Source organism: Sciurus carolinensis, chromosome 14, assembly GCF_902686445.1.
Source record: "Sciurus carolinensis chromosome 14, mSciCar1.2, whole genome shotgun sequence".
NCBI classification, from domain to species: domain Eukaryota; kingdom Metazoa; phylum Chordata; class Mammalia; order Rodentia; family Sciuridae; genus Sciurus; species Sciurus carolinensis.
This window is the reverse complement of record NC_062226.1, coordinates 6,956,561-6,982,174: the sequence shown is the minus strand read 5'-3', so window position 1 is coordinate 6,982,174 and position 25,614 is coordinate 6,956,561. Positions and strand designations below refer to the sequence as shown.

Below are 25,614 nucleotides of genomic sequence, written 5' to 3'. Positions count from 1 at the left end.
CTTCTGTCTTGTTTAACATTCTCTAACCAACAAAATTATCAACTTGGAGGGTTTAGGGATGGGGGAGGAAGTGACATGGCTACAAATGTAGGTACGGTTTGAGGCAGCTCTTTGGTGAGGGGAGAGAGTGCTGTATCTTTCTTTGTTCAGTGCTAGAGATTAAACCCAGGACCTTGTGCATCCTAGGCAGATGCACTATTGCTAAGCTACACTCCAGCCCATGAGTTGAGTATCTTGAGGGTGGTAGTGTTTACACCAATCAACACGTGATAGAGTGCAAAAAACTGTACACAAGTATGAGTGCCTGTGACACTGATGGAATCTGAATAAGCTCAGTGGATCGTACCACTGCCAGTTCCTTACTCCTTTCAGTGTCGTCTTGTACTTATGAAAGACAATGCTATCAAGGGAGACTGGATCAAAAGTGCATGGGACCTCCCTGTGCATAGCTTTGTGACTTTCTGTGGTTTATATCATTTAGGAATTTTTGGGGTTTAACAGAAACTCAGTTTAACCCACTAAAGTAAACCAAGGGATGGGGGAGGAATTAGTTCAGGAAGTCTAGGAGTGCATCTGAAATTAGATCTAGACGATACGTACTGTTGTTCTTTCTCTGCTTGTCATTATTTATTTATTTTAAAAATTTTTTTAGTTGTAGATGGACACAATGTCTTTCTTTTATTTATTTATATGGTGCTGAGTATCAGACTCAGTGCCCTACGCATGCAAGGCAAGTCCTCCACCACTGAGCCACTACCCCAACCTTGTCATTATTTTTTGATCTAGTGACCCATAAATAGGATTTTGCCTCTCCATCTTTCCTTTTTGCCTCATTCTGCTTGGTTGTTTTTCAAGTAGACACTCTCTGGCATGTTGGCTAATGGGAGCCTGAGACTCACACCTTAGGTTAGTATTCCTGACAGAGAGAACCTTCACAATTTGCTACATCAGAAAAAGTCAAAGATAGGCTCTGACCTGTTGTGATGGCATATGCCTATAATCTCAGGAGGCTGAGGCAGGAAGATCAAGAGTTCAAAGCCAGCCTCAGCACCTTAGTGAGGCCCTAACCAACTCAGGTAGGCCCTGTCTCTAAATAAAATACCAAAAAAAAAAAAAAGGGCCAGGAGTGTGGCTCAGTGGTTAAGCTCCCCTGGCTTTATTTCCTGGTACCAAAAAAAAAAAGATAGGCTCTGACCTTTCTTGGGTCGTATACCCCTTTGCTTAGGTAGATATGGGATACAGGAGGAGAGAGCACTTTGATTGTCAGTCCAGTCAGGTGCCTTCTCCTCAGGCCAAGAGGGAGAAAGCTGGGGAGTGGTTGGGGTTGCTCTATCCAAACCATCCCAGGACAAATGGATACTTACCAGAAGAAAGGAGTAAATTTTGCTGAGCAAGCACACTAAATCAAAACAAAACAAAAATCCACCCAAAGCAACAAACTTCAGTAAATTAAAACAAAAACAAAAAACAGAACAAGGTCAATGTCATGAAAAGCACACTGTTTCTAACCTAAATTGTGTTTTTATTGTTATTGGTGGTCGTTTATAAATTTGAATGTAATCTAGAAGAGATAACACCAACTTTACAAGATTAAAAACTCAGTTCTTTTTCCACCTTCTTTCTGTGCAGAGCAAACGGGAGTCCCATCATACAGAATCTATGGCACTTCAGTCCTCTCGCGGAATCAGAGTGGAAGGCTGCATCCGGATGTATGAACTGGTGCATAGAATGAAAGGAACAGTAAGTGAACCCATGAAGTAAGGCATGCCTGATCCTCTGGCATGGTTCCCCATGGTTTAGAAGTGCCCACTATACAGCAACCTGGGAAGCCGAGGCAGGAGGATCACAAGTTCAAGGCCAGCTTTGGTAACTTAATGAGACCCTGTCTGGGGATGTGGCTTAGTGGTAGAGTACCCCGGTGTTTAATCCTCCAGTATTGGGGAAAAGAAAGGAATGTCCACTGTGTGTTCATCATGGTTTCCTACCCACCATACCTTATTTGGGGAGGTAGCATAAGGTAGAGGTTAAGAGTGAGCACTGGTGACCGGGGCTGTAGCTCGGTGGCAGAGCACTTTCCTAGCATGTGTGAGGCACTGGGTTTGATCCTCAACACCACATAAAGAGAAATAAATAAAGGTATTGTGTCCATCTACAACTTAAATATATATATAAAATAAAATATATAAAAGAGCGTTGGTTTCACATCCTGGCTTTTGTATTTTACATGTAACTTTGGGAAAAATACTTATGCATTTCCAGGCTTCTATTTACTTCTTTATAATTTGGAGATTGTCCTACATCGTCAAATTATTATTATTATTATTATTATTATTATTTTTTTTTTTTGCGGTACTGGGGATCGAACTCAGGGCCTTGTGCTTGCGAGGCAAGCACTCTACCAACTGAGCTACCTCCCCAGCCCCTACGTTGTCAAATAAAGCTAAACTATGAAGGTGGAACCTAACAGTCTCTGAAGAAAGAATGGCTCGATTCTATAATTGAAAATAAAACTGGGCTGGGGATATAGCTCAGTTGGTAGAGTGCTTGCCCATCAAGCACAAGGTTCAATCCCCAACACTGCAAAAAAGAAAGAAAGAAGAAAAAACTAATTAAGGGCTTTTTTGTTTGTTTGTTTGTTTTTGGTGTTGGAGATTGAACCCAGGGCCTCAGACATTCTAGGCAAGTGCTCTGCTACTGTGCTATAGCCTCAGCCCTTTTTATTTTACTTTGAGATAGGGTCAGTGCTGGGGATGTGTAGAGCATTTACCTAGCATGCACAAGGCCCTGGGTCCTAGCCCCAGTATGACAAAAAACAAAAACAAGGGATAGAGTCTTGTAGTTGCCCAGGCTGCCTTAACCTCTTGAGTAGCTGGGATTATAGGTATGTGCCATGAAACCCAGCTCCTCCCTTTCCCCCTTCCATTCCCTTCTTTCCTTTCTTTCCTCCTCCTATTCTTCCATTGTTCGGGGTTGAGCCTTCTTGCGGTCTGTCTGTCTGTCTCTCCCTTGCCCCCTCTCCCTCCTCTCTCTTTCTCTCTTCCTCTCTTCCTCCCTCCCTTTTTCTTCCTACTTCTCTCCTTCCTTCCTTTTTTCCTTTTCCTTTTCTTTCAGAAATATCCCAAACCTGGTGGCTTGAAGCAGCTGGCATTTGTTACTACTGTGTTTCTGTGGGTAGAGTGGGCTCAGCTAGGAGGTTCTCATTTGGAGTTTGTTGTGGTTGCAGTGGCTGAGGCTAGGGTCATCTCAGAGCTTTACCTGTCTGGCAGTTGAAGTTTAAACACATGTCCTGTCCACGTGGCCTGGGCTTCCTCATGGCAAGGTGGTCAGATTTCAAGAGTAGGCATCCTACAGAAACAGGCAGGACCGCATGACCTTTTCAGATCTAGTCTCAGAAGTTCTTATTTTGGGGAATGCGTTTTCTTCACCAGGTTGTTGTGAAGTTCACCTTGAGGTGGAGGAGGTGAGATGAGTGTCAGAGAGCCTCTTTGCTCCCCTAAGGCAGAGTTTACTTTTGTTCATTTGTGTGTATGTTCATGTGTATGTGTCCTGGGGATTGTCTTCCTCTGCTTTGTCACTCACCATTCCTCTACTGACTTTCTGTCTTCCAGAGCATGTAGAAAGTATTTCCCTGCTCATGATCTCCCTCATAGACTCTGTCATGCCCTCTTCCCAGCTTTCATTTTAACAGTTTCAAAGGAAAGGATAGACTGGGCACAGTGGCAATGCCTGTAATCCCAGCAATTTGGGAGGCTGAGGCAGGAGTCGCAAGTTCAAGGCCAGCCTCAGCAACTTAGCCAGACCCTAAGCAACTTAGTGAAACCTTATCTCAAAATAAAAAGGACTGGAGCTGTGGCTCAGTGGTAAGGTTCTCTGGCTTCAGTCCTCAGTACCACCTCTACCCAAGAAGATGAAAGGAGAGCATAGATATGCTTGTCTTCAATTTGAATTCTTGCACTGGAAGCTTAAAATAAGTTTTTGTTTATTTGTTTGTTTTGTGTCACTGGGAATGGAATCTAAGGCCTCATGTACGCCAGGCAAGCGCTGTACTACTGAACCACACTCCAGCCCTAAAGTAACATAATGTCTTAACATTGACATAATCTCCATGCCAGTACGTAGAAACATCTTGTCCTCTTTAAGGCTGTAGAGTATTTCATAGATAAAATTTATTTTGTAATTCCCAGTTAATCTGTTTTTAATGTGTTGCCATCCACAGGATTTCAGTGAGATGTAGATATATAGGTATTTATATTTGTACACATGTGAAGTTTTCTTCAAGGATAAATTCCTAAGATGGAACTATTGTCAAAAACATATACATTTTAAATTTTGAGATTTAAATGACAAATTGCCATTAAAAACCATATGAGAAGCCAGGTGTGGTGGTACATGTCTATTATCCCAGCATCTTGGGAGGCTGAGATAGGAGGATCATAAGTTCAAAGCCAACCTCAAGACCATGTCTCAAAATAAAAAATAAAAAATAATAAAAGGCTGGGTAGGACTGGGGCTGTAGCTCAATGATAAAGCACTTACCTAGCATATGTGAGGCACTGGGTTTGATCCTCAGCACCACATAAAAATAAATAAATGATATAAAGGTATTGTGTTCTTCTACAACTAAAAATATTAAAAAATTAAAATTAAAAAAGACTAGGGATGTGACTCAGTGGTTAAATGTCCCTGGGTTCAATCCCTGGTACAAAAAAAAAAAAACCCACAAAAAACAAAAATCATCTGAAAGTACTTTGAATGAGTAATAAATAAAATGTCTGATACCCCCGCTTAGGTGTTTTTAAGGAAAGGTGTATTAAGGAAAGGACTTTTTTCAGTGGAGGTGGGGGAGATAATATAGGCAGAGATAAGGAAGGGAGCGAGATAGGAACGAGCATAGCATGTTTATGGAATTAGAATAGAATAAGAATTTCGTAGATTACCATGGAATTTTATGGATGACAATTTATTTATTTATTTATTTCCATTATTTAGAGAATACTTTATTAGTTTCTGTAATCAAACCCATGTAGATAAGACCTTACATATTTGATACAATGGGTTACCTCTGTACAAATAAAAAAAAAAAGTTAAGTTTAATATTTCTGGACCAATATGACTATTAATTTCTGTACAATGCCAACTCAAATGATAAAGTGGGAGACTTTTTCCAAAGTTGGCAGCACAGCCAGTGTTTCCAAAACTTTGAATCATTTATGTTTGTGTGTGTATATATACATTTATATATGTTTTTATTCATACAAAAAGATCAGTAATAGTAGTATGTTATTCATCAATAGCAGCCTCAGCTTTTCCAGATTCTTTAGTCATCTGAATAAAATTGTAGAGACATCCAGCACACTCCATTAAAGAATGGGGGGTAAAAACAAAACCAAACCTGAGAAAACAGTTCTGTTACTGTTGTAATACTTGGTACCATTTTTTAATTAGCTTTCCAATCATCATATAAAAAGAGAACATTCTAGAGTAATGGCATTAAAAAAAACTCTGATAAAGCAGAGTAACTATTGCATATCATAAAGCATATACAAGAGGTTTTACGTTCACAGAGGTATGATACAGTACTGTCCCACATCTGTCATACTGGAGGATACAATTAAAAAGGCATTTATGAGACTGGATTCTACTTTAGTGTGGAAATTTTAAAGTGCATCGTTGTTTGATACTGTGTTGCTGAGGACTTCTCCATTCCTGGTTTATACTAGAGTGACCAAAACAATATGAGACAAACTGGAGGAGCTTTCCAAAACTGCTGAGTTTATTGGTTAACCCAAATGCGAGGGGCTCCTGCAAAGGTCCTGCAAAGTGAGCAGGTGATTGCGTGCCCTGGAGAGTCTCCAGGGAGAGGATAGCTCAGGGGCAAAGGAGCAAGGTGCTGATGGCATTCTGAGGGCAGATGTTGATCCTTTTCAGGAGGGCTTAAGGCAGTGGCAGGAGGAGCAGGAGAGGAAGGTACGAGCCCTCTCAGAGATGGCGTCTGAACAGCTGAAGCGGTTTGATGAGCTGAAGGAACTGAAGAAGCATAAAGAATTTCAGGATTTAAGGGAAGTGATAGAGAAGAGGTGAGTCTCCTTGAATTATAGCTGGGGTGTTCATGTGTTCAACTGGAACTCTTTCCTGAAGGGAAAGAGTTGAACTTCTAAGTTCTTAAAGATCAAAATAAAATAAGTGGAGAAGATTATATAACCTGGAAAATGACCAACCATGGGTTTTGGGAGAGGGAGAACTATTTTGGGAAGCATCCCTGACTACTTCCTGCTATTTAACTCAGCACCAGGGAAGCCTTGGGCCATCAGGAAAAGCTGAAAGCTGAGCATCGTCATAGAGCCAAGGTCAGTGCCTGGGAAATTCAGGGAGGATGTGTTGCTGTCTGTATCTTGTCTGAAGGGTCAAGTTCTGTCAGACCATCTTCCTGGAGCACATGACCTATATCATGCCTCTCTACTGCTGGCCTTGGGCAGTCATTTCCTTGCTCATCTATGTACATATAAAGCACTCTAGCAATGTGGAAAGAGAAAGGCCAGGAGCCCTTCAGAAAGAGTGACACAGTGACCCTTTCTTTTCTTAATATTTTTTAGATGTTGATAGACCTTTGTTTTATTCATTTATTTATATGTAGTGCTGAGAATCGAACCCATTGCCTCACCCATGCTAGGCCAGTGCTCTGCCACTGATCCACAACCCCAGCCCCCACAGTGACCCTTTCTATAGATTCTCAACCTGAAACTGCGAGAGGCAGAGCAGCAGCGTTTGAAGCAAGCAGAGCAGGAACGACTGCGGAGGGAAGAAGGCCAGGTGCGCCTGCGGAGCCTCTACGCCCTGCAGGAGGAGGTACTGCAGCTCAACCAGCAGCTGGACACCTCTGACCAGCACAAGGACCTGCTGAAGGTGGATCTGGCTGCCTTCCGGACCCGAGGCAACCAGCTGTGCAGTCTCATCTCTGGGATCATTCGCACCACTTCAGAGGTGAGGAGCCTTAGAGTGCTGTTTTCTGTCTTTGAAATGGAGAACCTTATCTAGGTATAGTGGCACACACCTGTAATCCCAGCTACTAGGGAGGCAGCCTAGGCAACTAAGCATGATCCATAACAGTGCCAGGTGTAAGGGTGCATGCCTGTAATCCCAGCAACTGGAGGCTGACACAGGAAGATCAAAAGTTCAGAGCAGGCTAGGGTCATAGCTCAGTGGTAGAGCGCTTGCCTTGCATGCATGGAGATCTGGGTTCCATCCTCAGCACCACATAAATAAATGAAATAAAGGTATTATGTCCATCTACAACTAAAAGCAAAAAAAATTAAAAAAAAAAAAAAAAAAAAGTTCAGAGCCAGCCTCAGAAACTTAGTGAGACCCTAAGCAACTTAGCGAGACTCTGACTCAAAATAAAAAATAAAAAGGGCTGGAGTTGTGGTTCAGTGGTTATGCGCCCCTAGGTTCAATTCATGGTTCAAAAGAAAAGGTTGGGATGTGGCTCAGTGGTAAAGTACTTGTCTGGCATGCTGAAGGTCCTGAGTGCCATCCTTAGGACCATAGAAAATAAAGATAAATAAAAAATCAGTTAGGGCTGGGATTATAGCTCAGTAGTAGAGCACTTGCCTAGTATGCCTGTGGCCCTGGGCTTGAATGCCAGCACTGTAAAAAAAGAAAAAGAAAAATTAGTTTATGTGAGTTTTAAGTACTCAAGCATTTATCATATTGATAGTTTATTACTTTTGAATTCTCTTCATGGCTTTTGTTTACCTTTTATTTTGTAAAATTTCAAACCAATACAGAAGTAGAGAGGATAGCATAATGAAGCTTTGCATGTCCATTCCCTAGCTCAACAACAATCAGCACATGGCAACCACATTTCATCTCTACCTCCACCCAGACCTCTCCTCACATGGTTATACAAAAACCTCAGACATAATATTTCATCTGGAAAATACTTTAGTGTTCTAAAAGCTAAAAAAAAAACTGTTTTTAGCAAAATACTGATGTCACATGTAAAAATGTAGTAATTCAATATGATCAAATATCTAGTCAGTGTTCAGATTTCTCTGATTGACTGTATGTTGTGATGCACTCCTGTAATCCCAACTGCTCAGGAGTCTGAGGCTGCAAGATTGTAAATTCAAGATCAGACTTGACAGCTTAGCGAGAACCTGTTTCAAAATAAAAAATAAAAGGACTGGGGATGTAACTCAGTGGTAGAGTAATAGATTCAATCCCCAGTCCTGGCAGGAGGGGAGCAAGTAGTAGAAACATAGTTGTCCAATAATTAGAAAAGTAAGTTCAAAATCACTATTAAGACATGTATTGCAAATTAAAACTAATGTTGTAAACTAGCATATTGTTACCTTTTTTTTTTTTAGTTGTCAATGAACCTTTTATTTTTATTTATTTATATGCAGTGCTGAGGATTGAACCCAGTGCCTCACACATGCTAGGCAAGCATTCTACCACTGAGCCATGACCCCAGCCCTATTGTCACATAGTTTTAAAAAATTACTATGGCCAGTGTTGGTGAGAGCATAAAAAAACTCCATAGTTAGATACTATGGATGGGATTGGGATGGTCAATCTTAATAGGGAACCAGTTAGTATCAGCATGTTGAATGTGGATACTCCATTGGCCCGATAATTCCATTCCTGTGGATGTATTAACTTGTGTGAGATATGTTGTAGCCCCACAAGTGTTCTGGGGAATGAGCTCCAAACACCGTCTGTCCCACTCTGCCAGAGTGGCTATCCCACAGCAGAGAACCAAACTGAAGCTGAGAGAGCCCTGCAGGAAATGAGGGACCTCCTCAGGAACTTGGGGCAGGAGATCACCAGAGCCTGTGAAGATAAGAAGAGGCAGGATGAGGAGGAGGCCCAAGCCAAGCTGCAAGCCTCACAGACACAGCAGGGGCCAGGGCCCAACACACAGTCCTCTGTCCCCAGTCAGGGGCCAGGAGGGACACGTAATGAAGGTGGGTCTTAGTGTGAATACAGTCTTACAATTCGGCCTAAGTTTCAGAAGTGAAAAGAAGCAAAGGTGTGTGGCCAGAGGTTGAGAGAATTAACCAAAACTTTTATGTAACATTAAATTCAGTTTTGGTTGATGTGGAGCCTGATTTCATGTGTAATCCTTTACATGAAGATTTGAAGTCTGGATAATTCTAGCAAATACATTATTCCAAGTATTGCTGTTACTGAGTATTTTAAGTAAATATATACAGATATATGTTCACTTAATATGTACAAAGCTTAGTATAGTATAGTGTTTGAGAGTGTGGGCTCTGGAGCCCGATCAGTGGGAATCTAGATGTACTTATTAGCAATGTAACCTTGGCCAATCACTTAATCTTTCCATGCCTGTTTTTTCCCCCCACAAAATGGAGATAATAATTATAGTATCTACTTACTGTTATTGTGGCCATTAGAGCAGTTAATATGTCAGAAAGTGGTTAGCACTGTTGGCTCATGTAACATGTTCAATAACTACCAGCCACTATGAAAGCTTGTCTTACTCCTCAGACCTCCAGGTGAAGGTCCAGGACAGCACGATGCAGTGGTACCAGCAGCTGCAGGATGCTTCTGTCCAGTGCGTGTTGGCCTTTGAGGGTCTGACCAGCAGCAAGGACAGTCAGGTAGGGGAGGTGTAGATGGCCTGATGGTGCTCCCCACAGCCTCACATCACAGAGGAATGTAGCTGGTGTCTCACATCCCCTAGTCCTGAGGGCATCTACTCAGTTCTTCACAACATTACCTGTCTTCTCACTATTCTCTTCTGGCAGGCCAAAAAGATAAAGATGGATCTGCAGAAGGCTGCCACCATCCCAGTGAGCCAAATCTCCACTATTGCAGGTGAGTCAGAGGATTGAAAGCATGGCTCTTTGTCTCATTGTCTTGTTTACTGTTTCCAAATCTACTTAGCTGCAAATTTTCTATGAAAGAATATGTTCAGGACTCAGAAATATGACTTAATGCTAGAACACTTGGCTAGCCCTATGTGATCCCTGAATTTTGATCCCCAGCACCACACCACACAGAATGGTATGTTCATCAAATGTTGGCTGTTGCATCAAATGTAAACTGTATGCATCCCATTTTTCTTTACTTTTTACCTCTCCAGTGCTAGAAAGAAGGTAATAGGGTAATCATATATTTTTTTACTTTTTTTGTTGTGGGGATTGAATCTAGGGGTGCTTTATCACTGAGCTACATTCCAGTCCTTTCTGTTTTTTATCTTGAGACAGGTTCTCACTAAGTTCCTGAGGGTCTCACTATCTCATTAAGTTGCCTAGGCTGTCCTTGAACTTGGGATCTTATTGCATCAGCCTCTCCAGTGACTGGGATTACAGGCGTATGCCACTGCACCCAGCTTGACTTGTTTTTACTTAATTATGTATTAATTGTAAATTGTTTAGAATGGCTCTTACCTTTAAAGTTGAAAGTTACTGTTGCAATCATCATGAATAGAACCTTGTGACTTGTAGTCTTTGCTTGTCTTTACATTAACTTTTGCAAGTTCCAAGCTTGCCAGGTTAATACTTTAGGATATGTTTCTTTTTCCTTCAGAGACTAAGATGTAGAAAGTAAAGGGGCTGGGGATGTAACTCAACAGTAGTGCCTGCCTAGCATGCATGAGACCCTGCTTTCCATTGCCAGTACAGCAAAAAAAAAAAAAAAAAAAAAAAAAAAGAACCTGGGAAGTCAACACCCTTCCTCCTCCTCCTCCTTTTTTTTTTCTTTTTTTTTTGGTACCAGGGATGCTCAACCACTGAGCCACATCCCCAGCCATTTTTTATATTTTATTTAGACACAAGGTCTCACTAAGTTGAGGTTGGCTTTAAACTCATACTCTTCCTGCCTCAGCCTCCCAAGCTGTTGGAATTACAGACCTGTGCCACAGCACTTGGCTCAATACCCTTCTTAAGAAATAGGGAGGGGCTGGGGTTGTGACTCAGTGGTAGAGTGCTTGCCTGGCATGTTTGAGGCCCTGGGTTCAATCCTTGGCACCACAAACAAACAAACAAATTAAGTAAAGGTCCATTGTCAACTAAAAAAAATATATAAAAGAAATGCACCAGGGGTTTCATTTTTTCACAGTTGTAAATAAGAACACCTATAAATGCGACTGTGCCACCTCTGGGCAGAGGAGTATGCACATCTGGAAAGCTGCTGCTCTCACTTGTCTCGGACCCCAGTGCCCCATTAATTTGTCATTTGAAAAACAGGAATACTGCATTTCCTGCTCTTGCCGTATGCCAAAACTCACAACTCACATATCACTTGTTGCCTGAAATTCTTTCTGGATCAGGGCAGAGTAAAAATAAACACATATCACTTGGTGGAATTTAAAGTGCTCTTTCCCTTGATAGAAACACCAATGGGGAGAGATGTCTGGACAGCCACCCCATACCTTGACTGTTCTCAGTCCTTACCCCTCTGCGCATATAAACACACCTTCTCCCGCAGCAGGAAAGTGAGCTCCTGGGGAGCCTGCCCCTTCTGCCTTTGCCCTTGTTCCCATCCCTTGCCATTCTCTCCTGTTTTCTGCAATTACTCCCTTTTACAGACTGCTTTTCCCAGCCTTCAAATATACGTGAGTCTCACATCGTAAGTTCCCTTGATCCTCTGCTTTCTAATTGTTTTCTTGTCTTTATCGTCTTTCCATGAGGCACCATTGATTATTCCCCTCTCCATGAAGTCCAGCCCTTCCCCAGCTTGCATGGTGGCATTACTTTCCACATTCTGCTTCTCTCCCCCCTCAATCCTTTGTGGGGGTCCCAGTCTCCTGTCCACCTAATTGTAGGTGTTTCCAAGAGCTCTGCTCCAGTCTCAGTTCTGTTCACCCTATGTTCCCCCATGACCAAAGACTCTCTCTCAAGTCTGTCCTGGTTCATTTCTTTCCTCTGAGCTTCAGAGGCTCTAGTTCAGCTACCTGAGGGCCATCTCTGGTGGATTTCTTTTAGCTGCCACCAATTTAATGTGTTCAGCTCTGAATGTGACATCTTGCTTATGCCTCTTTCTTCCTATTTCCTGAGTAATCAATTGCCCTATTATCAGTTACGGTAGCTGAAGCCAAGAGTCATCTTCCTGACTATTTCCTCTGTTTCTTTCCCCACATCTAATTATTTCTTGCTCTTTTTCGTTTTTCACATTTAGCTTCATTTCTGTGTCTCCATCAATAACTATAAGCCCATTGAGAGTTTCCCGGGAAACCAGACACAGGCACACTCTAGAATTGGTTTTCAGTGAATATTGAATTAGTGAGTGACCTCCTTCCCATCTCTGAAAAAAAAGGCAAATGTCCATGTCTTTAGAATTGGGGGACAATTTAAATGAGGATGTGGTTGCTTGTGGATCTGAGAGGCCATATCAGGCATAGGAGTGGAAACTGACCTTCCTAACTGAAGAGGCTTGGAGAGTGGGTTGGGTAGAGGACTCACCCAGTGGGGACCTTCAAAACTGCCCATAACACAGCCATAGAATATGATGTAGCAGGAGTGTGACCCAGGGAAATTTGTATGGAAATATATATTTAAATATTTCAGTAAGGTTTGGGTCTCTTTTTCTGTTTTTCTGGGATTATTCATCTTAGGGTTTCTGTGGTATTTCATTATTTGATTCTTGATTTCCTCCTGAATCATGGGTTTGAATAGGATATTTCTGAGACTTTTGTAATATTCCTTTTTTTTTTTGTGGTACTGGGGACCGAACCCAGGGCCTTGTGCTTGCAAGGCAAGCACTCTACCAACTGAGCCATATCCCAGCCCACTTTTGTAACATTTCTGAAGTGATTAGAAACTTCGGGGCTTGGGAGATAGCTCAGTCGGTAGAGTGCTTGCCTTGTAAGCACAAGGCCCTGGGTTTGATCCCCAGCACCAAAAAAAAGAAAAAAAGAAAAAAAAAAAAAAGAAAGAAAGAAAGAAACTTCGTTGGGTATTCTTAACTGGAGGTGCTATATTCATTAAAACTTTTTTTCTTTTTTCTTTTTTTTCTTTGGTGGTACCAGTTATTGAACCCAGGGACACTCAACCACTGAGCCACATCCCCAGTCCTTTTTGTTTTTCATTCAGAGACAGGTTCTCACTGAGTTGCTTAGGGCCTGCTAAGTTGCTTAGGCTGACTTTGAACTTATGATCCTTCTGCCTCAGCTTCCCAAGCCACTGGGATTATAGGTGTGCTCCACTATGCCTGGAAAACCTTTGATTATAAGTAATAGAAACAAATTCAGATCTGCTTAAGAAAAAAGAATAGCATTTGTCCTAAAAACTAAGGGATATTTCACAGAACATAATGACAGGAATGGGGCTAGGTCTCAGGAGCTAGAAACTTTAGTTCTCTTTGCCTCTTTTGTCTCGTCGTCTCTCTCTACATCTCCATTTTTATTTTATACATTGCTGGTCTTTGGTTCACATGGCACGTGTCAGACCCCACTACTGCCAGCCACTTCAAGGAAATGACTCGTAGTTGCTCAGTCAACTCAGCTTGACTGCTCATTATATAACTAACTGGTGTTGGGGCTGGGGCCCCCAGGATCTTTCATATAAAAATAAATATTAGGAACTGTCAACTTTACTACAACAAGTACCTGAAATAATTAGCTTATAGAGAAAAGATTTATTTTCTCTCACATATTTAGAAATTTCAGTCCATGATCGGTTGGCTCTGTTGCTCTGTGTTTGTGGTAGCATATCATGGCAGGAATTTGTGGCAGAACTGAACCTCTTACCACATGAGCAGAAGGTGAAAGAGAGAAGAAGAGATCATGGTCTCACAGTCCCCTTGGAGGGCATGCCTCTGGTGATCTGAAGACCTCCCACTAAGCCCCATGTCTTAAAATGTTCCACCATCTCCCAGGAGCACCTAGGTGGGTAGTAAGCCTTCACCACATGGACCTTTGGGGGACACTTAAGGTCCAGGCTATTATAAGATCCTACTTCTTTGTCTCTGAGGATGAAGGAAGGCCCCAGAGAAGGGTAAAATCATCATGAGCTGGAAAGATCCTTTAGAAGGTTCTTCTTAGAGGTGCAACTAATTCCTCTAGGGATACCCACCACAGTCTTAGTTTCTGTAACACTGTTTAACAACTGTTTTTCTTTTCTGTCACGTGTGTCAGTTTCAGAATTAGTTCATTCCCATTGGGTGCAGTAGTACAGCCTATAATCTCTTGGCTACTTAGGACACTGAGGCAGGATTATTACAAGCGCAAGGCCAACCTTGGTAACTTAGTGAGGTACTGTCTCAAAAATTAAATATAGGGGCTGGGGAGATAGCTCAGTCAGTAGAGTGCTTGCCTTGCAAGCACAAGGCCCTGGGTTCAGTCCCCAGCACCCAAAAAAAAAAAAAATTAAATATAAAGGGCTGAGGATGTACCCGAGTGGCAGAGTGCCCCAGGGTTCAGTCCTCAGTGCCACACACACACACACATACAAAATTAATTCCCATATAAGGAACTTCTTTGGAATAGTACTATGACTTGTATGTTTTGCAGCCCCAATAACATGAATTTGTTATAATCTTCTGCAGTGTTTTAGCTTTAGTCTCTTAATTTCTATAGGGCAGCACAGCTGGATTTCTGTAGATGCTTTTTAATCACTTGATAGAAAACAGATTGACAAACCTGCTGTACCTTTCACTGACTTTCCCCTGTCATCCCAGGCTCTAAGCTGAAGGAGGTCTTTGACAAGATCCACAGCCTGCTTTCTGGAAAACCTGTCCAATCTGGTGGGCGCTCTGTGTCCGTCACACTTAACCCACAGGGCCTGGACTTTGTTCAGTACAAACTGGCAGAGAAATTTGTGGTGAGAAACCCAGAGTTATGGGAAGAAGAGGCTGGTACACATCTTTTTGGGTATCAACTTAAAATTGTCCCCATCTCTTTGTTCTCAGAAACAAGGTGAAGAGGAGGTGGCCTCTCATCATGAAGCAGCATTCCCTATTGCAGTTGTGGCATCTGGGATCTGGGAGCTCCACCCCAGAGTGGGGGACCTCATCCTTGCTCATCTACACAAGAAGTGTCCTTACTCTGTTCCTTTCTATCCAGCTTTCAAGGAGGGAATGGCTTTGGAAGACTATCAACGGTGAAGTTGTTTTTCTCCTTACTCACTGTCCCTAGGGTGATTAAGGGAATATAAATAGAATTGGAATTGTTTTTCCTCCTTCTCACAGTTCCTCTTATGTACCTTGAATACTCTATCAGAACTCTTTCATGTCAGCTGGACAACTTTTGGGATTTGTAGGTTTAGGTATCAATAATAAATATAATTTACTGGAAAGAATATTAGATCTAGAATCCAGAGGTCTTGGAACTTATCCCTGCTTTTCATCTAATAACTTTGCAAAAATGGTTAGATTATTTAACCTCTTCAAGTATCAGTTTTCTTATTTGTAAATGGGTAGAGATAGCCATAACCTGCTGATTTTACCTGTGAGTTTACGCTGTAGGGCTTATCTGAAACAAATTTGTTAATGAATACCAGTGCTTTGCTATAATGTTAAACATAATAATATTATAACTTTTAGCCATGAAGAGTAATCTCTGTTTGTTACCCTTATTTTGGCCTTGTCACATTGAGTTTTTTTCTTCCCATGTAGGATGCTTGGCTACCAAGTGAAGGATTCCAAGGTGGAACAGCAGGACAACTTTCTAAAACGCATGTCTGGGATGATCCGTCTCTATGCTGCCATCATCCAACTCCGGTGGCCATACGGAAACCAACAACAGGTGGGTAGAAAAAGCTCACTGTCAATGAGAGGTGGGACAAGGGTCCATGTTAGTGTATTCCACCCACAGTAAACATTGCCCTGGGTATTAGTCAGGTTTCTGTTATTGTAGCAAAATAGCTGAGAAACAGCTTAACAAGGAAAGGGGTTCATTTTGGCTCATGGTTTCAGAGGTCTCAGACAGTAGTCAGCTGGCTCCATTGTTCTTGGGCCTATGGCAAGGCAATACATCATGGCAGGAGTTTGTGGTAGAATAAAGCTGCTCACCTTACAGTAGCTGAGAAGCAAGAGAGGGACAGGAAGGAGTGGGGTCCCCATATCTTCTTCAAGGGCACATCCCAGTGACCTGACCTCCTTCACCTAGCTTCAAGGTTTAATCACATTGCAATAGTGTTACAGGCTGGTGACCAAGCCTTTAACTCATAGGCCATTCTTGTCACTTTCAAATCCTAGCAGCCTTCCTTCAGAGTCAACCTAGTAAAACAATGAGGAAAAGTGTCTGATAGCTTCATAGGTTTTTGTTGTTTCGTTTTTTGCTTTACTAGGGATTGGACCCAGGACCTTACACATACTAGGCAAGCACTGAGCAATATTCTTCAACCATTTTTACTTAGTATTTTTGAGATGGTGTCCTACTAAGTTGCCCAGGCTAGCCTCAGCTTTGTGATCCTCCTGCTTCAGTTTCTCACACAACTGGAATTACAGGGGTGCACCACTGTACCTGGCTTTATAGGCTAGAAGAGAGGCTGTTATAAATCAGTCATTAGATTTAGAATGTTTTGGGGGTTAAAGTCAGGGCCTCATGCATGCTAAGCAAGCACTGTACCACTGAGCTGCATTCCTAGCCCTAAACTTTTTTTTATTAGAGGAGTGAGAAAGAAATTGTCATCTTAGACCTAGTTGGGGCCTTGGAAACCATCTAGGTCCCATTGCTACCTCACAGATGGGCAATAGAGACTTAGAAAGCTAGAGGGATACATATCTGTCAGTAACAGAGCCATGGCTGGGGTTCAGGGATTTGACCTCCCAGCTCAGTTTTTTTCTCAAGGAGTACAGGTAGAGGTGTAGAAAAGTTAATGGACTTGGAAAAAATAGAAGGTGATTGAATCTAAGAAGTTTTTATTGTACACCTGCTGTGTCCAATTCTATGCTCAAGATATAAAGAATAATCATCAAATGTCAGTAAGAGCCATATATATTGGTGCATATCTATAATCCAAATGACATGGAGGCTGAGGTAGAATTATGAGTATAAGGCCAGCCTGGGCATCATAACAAGATTCCATCTCATAAAAAAAAAAAAAAAAAAAAAAAAAAAGCTATTGGCCTATGGAGTCCCTGAAACTGAAGTTATCATGTATGTTGAAGGAATCCTGTAATGAAGATATGGGAGCATACATGTTGATTGGAACATTTAAAACCAGGTTGTTTAGCTTGTGGTATTTCTGCTTTTGTGACATGTGCCTGGGCCAAACAATCTTGGTGTTCACGTCTACTAGGTAGAGACTAAATAACCTGGAGAGTTTAGATCTCTGAATAAAATGAGAGCAAATCATGGTCAAACTTCTATCCTCACAGATTCACCCTCATGGCTTAAATCATGGCTGGCGCTGGTTGGCCCAGATCTTAAACATGGAACCTCTCTCAGATGTGACAGCCACTCTCCTCTTTGACTTTTTGGAGGTAAGTAATTGAGGTGTCATACAAGAGAAAGCCAGTGGTTGAAGTTGCCTCAGGATGTTGAGTAACATGGATGGGTAAGTAGTGTAGAAATGGAGCCTGGTGGTTAATAGTATTAGGCCAATGTTGCAAATGTTTTTTCCAAACCACAAGAAAGCCCTGGCTTTCACTTTTTCTAACCACTGTACTTTCCTTCTCTGTGTAGATATTTTTTCATTACCAAGAGAAGGAAATCGTACATCCTAGCTTATGTCAAAAGTGGGATTAGTTTTAGGGATATATAAATGACTCCCACAACCAAGATAGGACGTGCAGTTGACTCTCATCAGGGCCTGGAACCAAGGCACTAGAATATCACCAGGCACCAGGACAGTCTTTCTGTGGGACCATATGTCTTTCAATAACTACTTTTCCTGCAAGCTGCCTCATTCTTGCTCTGTTGGTCGGCATTGCCAGTTTCTCTGCATACAGTAGGGGAGGTGGGCATCCTGGCTGTCACTCATCTCAGTATGATCACCCAGTGTATTCTGACCAGTATTTCACTGTTCTGAGATTCTTTATTCCTAGGAGAGAAAAAGTACAGTGAACCAGCTTGGGTCAGATATCTTTCCTACCTAGAAGGCTCTGTACAGTCTGTTTGCCTCTGAAGGACCACCACAGTAGGGTGACAGTAAGGGTTTCCATGGAAAATAGATACTTCATAAATGCTTAGGATACATGCCATAACAAGTCTGGGGCCATTTCCCTTGTAATGCTAGTAGTTCCTAGTTGCCTTTTAGCTCCTAGAGTCAATATACACAAAGAGCGAGCCTGAATCTTTGAGAACACAAGTGGTATGCCCTATTCTATTTTTTTTTTTTTTTTTTTTTTTTGGTGCTGGGGATCGAACCCAGGGCCTTGTGCTTGTAAGGCAAGCACTCGACTGACTGGGCTATCTCCCCAGCCCCCCTATTCTATTTTTACTAGTTTGGGAGGGTTGCCAGACCTTCAGAACAACTTGGTTCGGTAGCGTGAAAGAATACAATAAGACCTGACAGGTATTGCTTTATACTAAGGTATTGTTATATACAGAGAAATGCTGTAGAAGAAGACTGGTTTCTTTTCATTTATTTGTTTACTAGCTAGCTCAGTGGTAGTGTGGCTTAAATTTTTTGACAGGTGTGAAAGTCAAAGGCTGATTCCACTTTGTGAATCTGTCCTGGGAGTGGGTTTTCCATCCCTGCCATCACAGTGCTTGTCTTTCCTGTTAGGTGTGCGGGAATGCCCTCATGAAGCAGTACCAAGTCCAGTTCTGGAAGATGATGCTTCTCATCAAGGAGGACTACTTCCCAAGGTATCAGGCTTGTTGAGTTGACAACTGGGAATTAGTCAGTAAAAGTAGTGAACCAGGTGTCAGATACCCTTGAGTGCTATTACATGCTATTTTTCACTAAAATTTAAAATGCTGGGGGTATAGCCCCGTAGTAGAGTACTTGCCTAGCATGCACAAGGCCCTGGGTTCCAACCCAGCACTGAAAAAAGTATAAAAGCCTGTGTTAAGTATGACATCTTCCTACTCCTGTACTTCTGTACCCCTCTCTCTCTCTCTCTCTCTCTCTCTTTCACTTAAATTTTTTAGTTGTAGATGGACACAATACCTTTATTATTTTATTCATTTTTCTGTGGTGCTGAGGATGGAACCCAGTGCCTCATGTGTGCTAGGCAAGCGTTCTCCCACTGAGCCACAATCCCAGCCGCCTGTACTTCTTTTTCATATTTGAATTAATAGTCTTGAACTCTAAATGAGAGTCTTTTAAAAATATTGTTGACTAAATAAAACACAATGTAGGCAAATCTAAGATTAAGATATCTGGCATTTTTAAAAATTATTCTTTCCTGGGCTCCCCCAGATCATCTGGGATGAAGATTATATGTAGTCATGAATTAAGCCAAGAGGTCAAGTTCCCTCATTCAAATCAGATGAGGAAGCTAATGGCAAAGTCCTGATCATAAAGACCTTGGAAAGCAGTGCTCTCTTCTCCTTTGTCTCTGGCTTGAAAAGGTTGGGACCGTTTGGAAGAGCTGCAGCACCCTTAGCTTATTAGCCAGCCCTGCGAGTCACTGGGTCCACCCTGCACTCCAGATCAATAGTACGCTGATACACACCCTCAAAAGAGGTGTTTCATGAGGGGTTCACAAGTCTTCTTTTTCTCCCTGTAGAATCGAAGCCATCACAAGCTCAGGACAGATGGGTTCTTTCATACGCCTCAAGCAGTTCTTGGAGGTAAGATGTCCTCAGCCCAGCACATCTCAAACTGTTGACCTGAAATGCACCTGTGCCTGACAAGTCCTGCACCTCCAAACACTGATGGCAGCCTCCTCCTCTAGTTCATCCAGGCCCTGCTGTTTGTTAAGGATTCCTGCTTGCCTCTGAACTGGGGCTGCCATTTCATCTTCCTCCTGTGTGCCATTCTCCATGCTGCCTATGAAGCAGCCATCCTAAGAGATGAATAAAATAAATATGATGAATCTTCTCTCACCAATATTTTTTTTTTTTTTGGTGATTCTGTGGATGGAACCCAAGGGTGCTGTACCACTGAATTATATCCCCAGCCCTGCATTTTTTATTTGGAGACAAGGCTGGCCCTGAACTTGCAGTCTTCTGCCTCAGCTTTCCCAGGTAGCTGAAATTACAGGTGTGGCCACCATGCCTGGCCTCACCAATACAATTTTTGCTTGTTGACCAAAGTTCTTTTCTCTGATGTGAGTTTGGGACCTGGTAAGTGTGATCACTTTTCTCCACAAGAAGAGATTGTACTTTCAGTTGGACTCCCCTCTTATTTCCAAGTGCAAAAAAGTTTTAAGAGGTTAATTTTTTTAAAGTATTTATTTTATTTTATTTTATTTTATTTATTTTTTTGTTTTGTTTTGTTTTGTTTTTGTGGTACTGGGGATCGAACTCAGGGCCTTGTGCTTGCGAGGCAAGCACTCTACCAGCTGAGCTATCTTCCCAGCCCTATTTATTTTATTTTTAAAAATTTTTTGTTTTATTAGGGTTAAGAGGTTAATTTTCACAAATAATTTGAAACTCTGTAGTAGGTCTACTAAGGTAAACCACTGACTTTGAGCTTCCAGGAGCCCAATTGGGAAAATAGGGATGATGACAGATGAGACCAGACTGTAGAGGACAAAGGGGACAGGCATAATTACAGCATAGCACTTCGTTTGTTCTAGTCTTACACAGAACCCTCAGTCTCATTTATGGATGTTTTCCTTTTTGGTCCACTTTTCCATAGGACTTAAACTTGCTTTCTGTCCCTCCCAATTTCTTCCAACTGTAAAGCATAAGATATAGTATTATTAGAAACTCATTCTGAGCTAGGTGTGGAAGCACACACCTGTAATTCCACTTAGGAGGCTGAAGCAGGAGGATCACAAGTTCAAAACCAGCCTTGGCAACCTGGTGAGACCCTGTCTCAAAGTGAAAATTAAAATATAGCCTGGCATGGTGGCGCATGCCTATAATCCCAGGAGCTCAGAAGACTGAGACAGGAGGATTGCAAGTTCAAAACCAGCCTCAGCAACTTAGTGAGGCCCTTAGCAATGCAGCAAGACCCTGTTTTTAAATAAGATACAAAAAAGGACTGGGGAATGTGACTCAGTGGTTAAGTACCCCTGGTTAAAAAAAAAAAAAAAAAAAACTATATATATATATATATATATATATATATACACATACATATATATATAATATGGCTGGGGGGTGTAAGTCAATGGTAGAGCACCCATCCCAGTAACACACACACACACACACACACACACACACACACACACGCGAAAGAAACTCATTCTCTTTTTGTCTTTCCTTTACCAGAAATGTTTGCAACGCAAGGAGATTCCTGTCCCTAAGGGCTTTCTGACTTCCTCCTTCTGGCGTTCCTGATGTCACTCCCATCACCCACCAGCACCATTGTATTGCAAAGAGGCAAGAATAAAGCAACTGAAGACAGTTGTGTTTGGAAGAAGTCATGTCAAATTTAGAAAATTGTCAGTGTGTGCTTTTATGTATTTGACCATGTGACTAGGAGCGAAGATTTTCATGGGTCACAAAATCTTAGTGATTCCTTTACAGATTTGATAACTCATTAAGGCATCCACATCCTAGATTAAATACAACTGGCTTTTCTGTTTTTTAGCAGAATTTGTGAGCAGAGGTATTTAGTACTTGATCTCTTCATTTCCTTTGTCTCTGATGTTGTTCAGAAAGTTGGTGATATCTTAACCATTTTACTCTGAGATGGACTGAGTCCACCATTTCATCCCCTACCCATCCCTGTTCAGATGAATTCCCAGAAAGAGACTCGTAAAATATCATTCAAAGTATCATTAAATGGTTGAAGCCAAATCCTTACATGCAGGTCTGGGTTATGGTGGTTTTGCCTTTCTCGACTTGTGAAGCAATTCTAAACGCAAAGGAGATGTGTGATATGTAGTTAAATAAAGACATTTGGGAGGAATTATAATTTTTTACTTGTTCCAAGTAATAAATGATGATTAATTTGCCTGACTAAAGCCACTGCCAAAATTCAGAACTTGGATATTCAGATAAAAATTTCAATTTTTTTTTTTTTTTTTTTTTTGGGGGGGTGCTGGGGATCGAACCCAGGGCCTTGTGCTTGCAAGGCAAGCACTCTACCGACTGAGCTATCTCCCCAGCCCCTTCAATTTGTTTTATGGAAAGACTCATTCTCTATTATACTGCAGAGGCAGCAGCCACAGATCTGCCCCCCTATGCTGGGTGCTTTGTGGGTATATGTGTTCACTGGTATCCAAGTAACTTGAAGTGACCCATTCTATGAATCCTGACTACAGTGCCAAAAAATAAGTAATAAAGCTTAATTTTTAAAAAATATCCATTGCTGACATATAGTTGATTTAATATAATCAATTTCCTGTACCTTGAGTTGTTTAAATCATTAGGGGAATTGTGCACTTGTAGTATACAAATCTAGGTATGAAATGATGTGCTTCTTCCTCTTTTGACTTTTGTGTGTGTGTGTGTGTGTGTAGTACTGAGGATTGAACCCAGAAGTGCTCCACCACTGAGCTACATCTCCAGTACTTTTTTATTTTTATTTTGAGACTGAGACAGTGTCTCACTAAGTTGCCCAGGTTGGCCTTGAACTTGGAATCCTCCTGCCTCAGCCTCCTGAAATGCTGTGACTGTAGGCATGCTCCTCAGCACTCTTTTTGTCTTCATGACCTTGACCTCCCAAGGAAAGAAAAAGAGAAAAATGTGAAAATATTGAAGTCTGTCAGTAGACACAGGCAGAGCTCTGAGACACCCAGGAGATGTGGTCTCCACTCACTTTTAGGTTTTGTGGTCATTCACCTGCTCTTTACTTTCAAGTTGCGCTTGACTCCAGCTTCTGAGGGCAGAGCTTCCCAGCTGGAGTGTTCTGGCACTCCCTCCTCCTCAGCCTGCAGGGCTGCTGCTCAGGGCCTTGGTGAGTGGAATCCTCATGGCCAGGTGCCATGCGCACTTCCAGTGCCTCACAAACAACCTCATTTTCTGTGTACCACTGCCAGGAACATGGAAAGGTTGGGAAGCACTGACTTCAGGACAAGGGGGGTGTGGAAAGGATGGAGTTCAGCCCTAGGTCAGTCAGCGGATGGAGCTTGGTGCAGATTTCAAAAGGGCATCCCTTCCTTTAAGATACTACTGCCCTCTGCTGAAAAATATGCCCATTAACAATTGAAAATCTAGGGCACTAACTGGAAACTGGCGCCTATCAGAGCTGGACAGCTCACGTTTTGCACAGTCATCGAATGGGGCCCTAATGGGGCTCTGGAATCCTTGCTGCCGTTGTTGCTGTATGTGCTATATGTGTGGAGTTTCATGTAAGATTATATATGAAGGAATGCCCAAAAATGAAACATGAAGTTAGGCACACACCTACAGTCCAAGCTACTCAGAAGGCTGAGGAAATAGTACCTCAGAGGAAATAGCCCAAGAGTTTGGCACTTAAAATACAGCAAGACTCCGTATATTTTATTTTATATAATGTTGTATTATGTTATTTATTCGTACTGGGGATTGAACTCGGGTGCTTAACCACTGAGCCATATCCCCAGCCCTTTTTATATTTTATTTTGATAAAAGGTCTTCCTGTGTTGCTAAGGCTGACCTCAAATTTTGGATCCTCCTGCCTCAGCCTCCTGAGCCAGTGGGATCACAGACATGTGTAACTGCTCCCAAGCTATGTTTCACCTTTTTAAAAGAGATGGAGCTGGGCATGGTGGCACTTGCTTTTAAAATCCCAGTGACTCAGGAAGTTGAGGCAGGAGGATCACAAGTTTGAAGCCAGCCTCAGCAACTTAGCAAGACCCTGTCTCAAAAAATAAAAAGGGCTGGGGATGTGGATCAGTGGTTAAGTGCCCTGGGTTCAATCCCCAATACTAACAGGTAAAACATTTTTTTAAAAAGGAGAAAAAATTAAGTATGAAAAAAATCACTGGGGGATGGGGATGTAGCTTAGTAGAAGAGTATGTGCTTAATGCATGAATTCCTGGGTTCAGTCCCCAGCCAATCAAAAAAACCAAACCAAACCAAACAAAACTCTCAATGGACAAGATCGTATTAAGGTTTCTCATAGTGTTTTAATATTCTTCCTCTGGACATGGTTAGCGTTTTTCATGTCAGTCAGTACCAGTATTCCTGGTGTATTCTCAAAGGTAAACCAAGAAGGGAGAGCACTGGGAGGCCAGGACTTTGATATCCACTGATAGTGTCGTCTCAGAGATCATGATCACCAGCGGATTGAGGTAGCTCCACCTGGGTAGGAGCATCAGATTCCTTACCATAGCATGCCAAAAGCTGCATTTGCTTTTCGACTCAAGTACTTGTCTGCTGGCTTTCTTTCCAACTTGACCTCATTTCTCAGGCTAAGTGCCCACATTTTTGTCATATCATTGTCCTGTATTATCTTTGAGCAAATGTGATGATGCATTGAAAATTCCAGTACAACAGGAACTCCACACATCCACTGTAGAGAAGAATAGAGTTGCCCTGGGAATTTCCCACCCATGCTTTGGACCTTTCCCCTCCTTCTCAAACTTCCTGTGATGGTAGCAGTGACACGATTAGGTTTGGACATCTCAGTGCCAGGATAACTAAAGTTCTTTTAAGAGTCACAGCTTCCGGTGTGTGTGAGTAGTACTGGGTATTGAACCCCAGGGCCTGGACCATGCTAAGCAGGCATTCCACCAATGAGCTGTATTTTAGCCCCCCCCCCCCCCCCGCTGTTTTTTTGTTTTTGTTTTTGTTTTTTTTTTGCAGTGCTGGGAATCCAACCCAGGGCCCTGTGATTGCTAGGCAAGCACTCTACTGACTGAGCTATCTCCTCAGCCCTAAAATTTTTTATGTTGAGATAGGGTCTTGCTAAGTTGCCCAGACTGTTCTCAGATTGTGATCCTCCTGCCTCAGCCTCCCAAGTCACTGGATCGTAGTCCACAGAGCTTCTTACATTTCCTTATTACACCTGGCCATTTCTTTGTTCTACCTAATGAATTCCTGATAGTGGATTTCCTGAGGACCTACAGCAAACAGAGAGGAGAGATGTAGTTTTCCAGCTGTGTGATGCATTTACAAAAACACTTGTGATAGAGTTTATCCTCTAGTTTACAGCCAGACTCCATTTTTTAAAAAATATCAGTTTATACAAATTAATGTATTCTAGAGACATTTTTTGTTTGTTTTAGCTCTTTCAGGATGTTTATACTAAATGCAGAACGTGACCCTGAATGAGAACCTGGTCCAGAGAAAATGATTCTCTGCCTGTTTGGTTTTTGGCTACAAAAAGTATCAGAGCAGGACATGGTGGTGCATGCCTGTTATCCCAGCAATTTGGGAAGCTGAGGCAGGAAAATCACAAGTTCCAGGCCAGCCTGGAACAAAACAAACAAACAAATTAATAAATAAAAACCATTGGGACAATTTTTAAAACTTGAATAAGGTCTATGTATTAGATAATAGTAGTTTGTCAACATTAATTTTTTGACTTTGATAAGCAAATACAGAAGTAAATGGGAATGATGTCTACAACTTATTTTCAAATGGTTTGGAGAGGGGATGAACACATATGTATAGATATGTGTACACATATTTTTAATTCTATGTATATGTGCATGCACACAGAATAATAAAGCAAACATGGTCAAAGGTTAACAATAGAGGAATCTGGA

At 41.9% G+C, this 25,614-nt stretch overlaps 1 protein-coding gene across 1 annotated transcript in view; it reads left to right on the top strand.

Annotated features, from left to right (window-relative positions):
• Window positions 1-22,265, top strand: part of Gle1 (GLE1 RNA export mediator) — a 36,135-nt gene extending 13,870 nt beyond the window's left edge. Inside the window, exons 3-16 of the mRNA XM_047525675.1 lie at window positions 1,630-1,740; window positions 5,929-6,077; window positions 6,287-6,347; window positions 6,727-6,981; window positions 8,735-8,966; window positions 9,514-9,626; window positions 9,774-9,843; window positions 14,647-14,789; window positions 14,878-15,068; window positions 15,583-15,712; window positions 17,290-17,394; window positions 18,642-18,724; window positions 19,591-19,654; window positions 21,245-22,265. Of these exons, the coding sequence (XP_047381631.1) occupies window positions 1,630-1,740; window positions 5,929-6,077; window positions 6,287-6,347; window positions 6,727-6,981; window positions 8,735-8,966; window positions 9,514-9,626; window positions 9,774-9,843; window positions 14,647-14,789; window positions 14,878-15,068; window positions 15,583-15,712; window positions 17,290-17,394; window positions 18,642-18,724; window positions 19,591-19,654; window positions 21,245-21,313 (1,776 nt within the window). The 3' untranslated portion in view covers window positions 21,314-22,265. The remainder of the gene's footprint in view (window positions 1-1,629; window positions 1,741-5,928; window positions 6,078-6,286; window positions 6,348-6,726; window positions 6,982-8,734; window positions 8,967-9,513; window positions 9,627-9,773; window positions 9,844-14,646; window positions 14,790-14,877; window positions 15,069-15,582; window positions 15,713-17,289; window positions 17,395-18,641; window positions 18,725-19,590; window positions 19,655-21,244) is intronic.
• The last annotated feature ends 3,349 nt before the right edge of the window (window positions 22,266-25,614 follow it).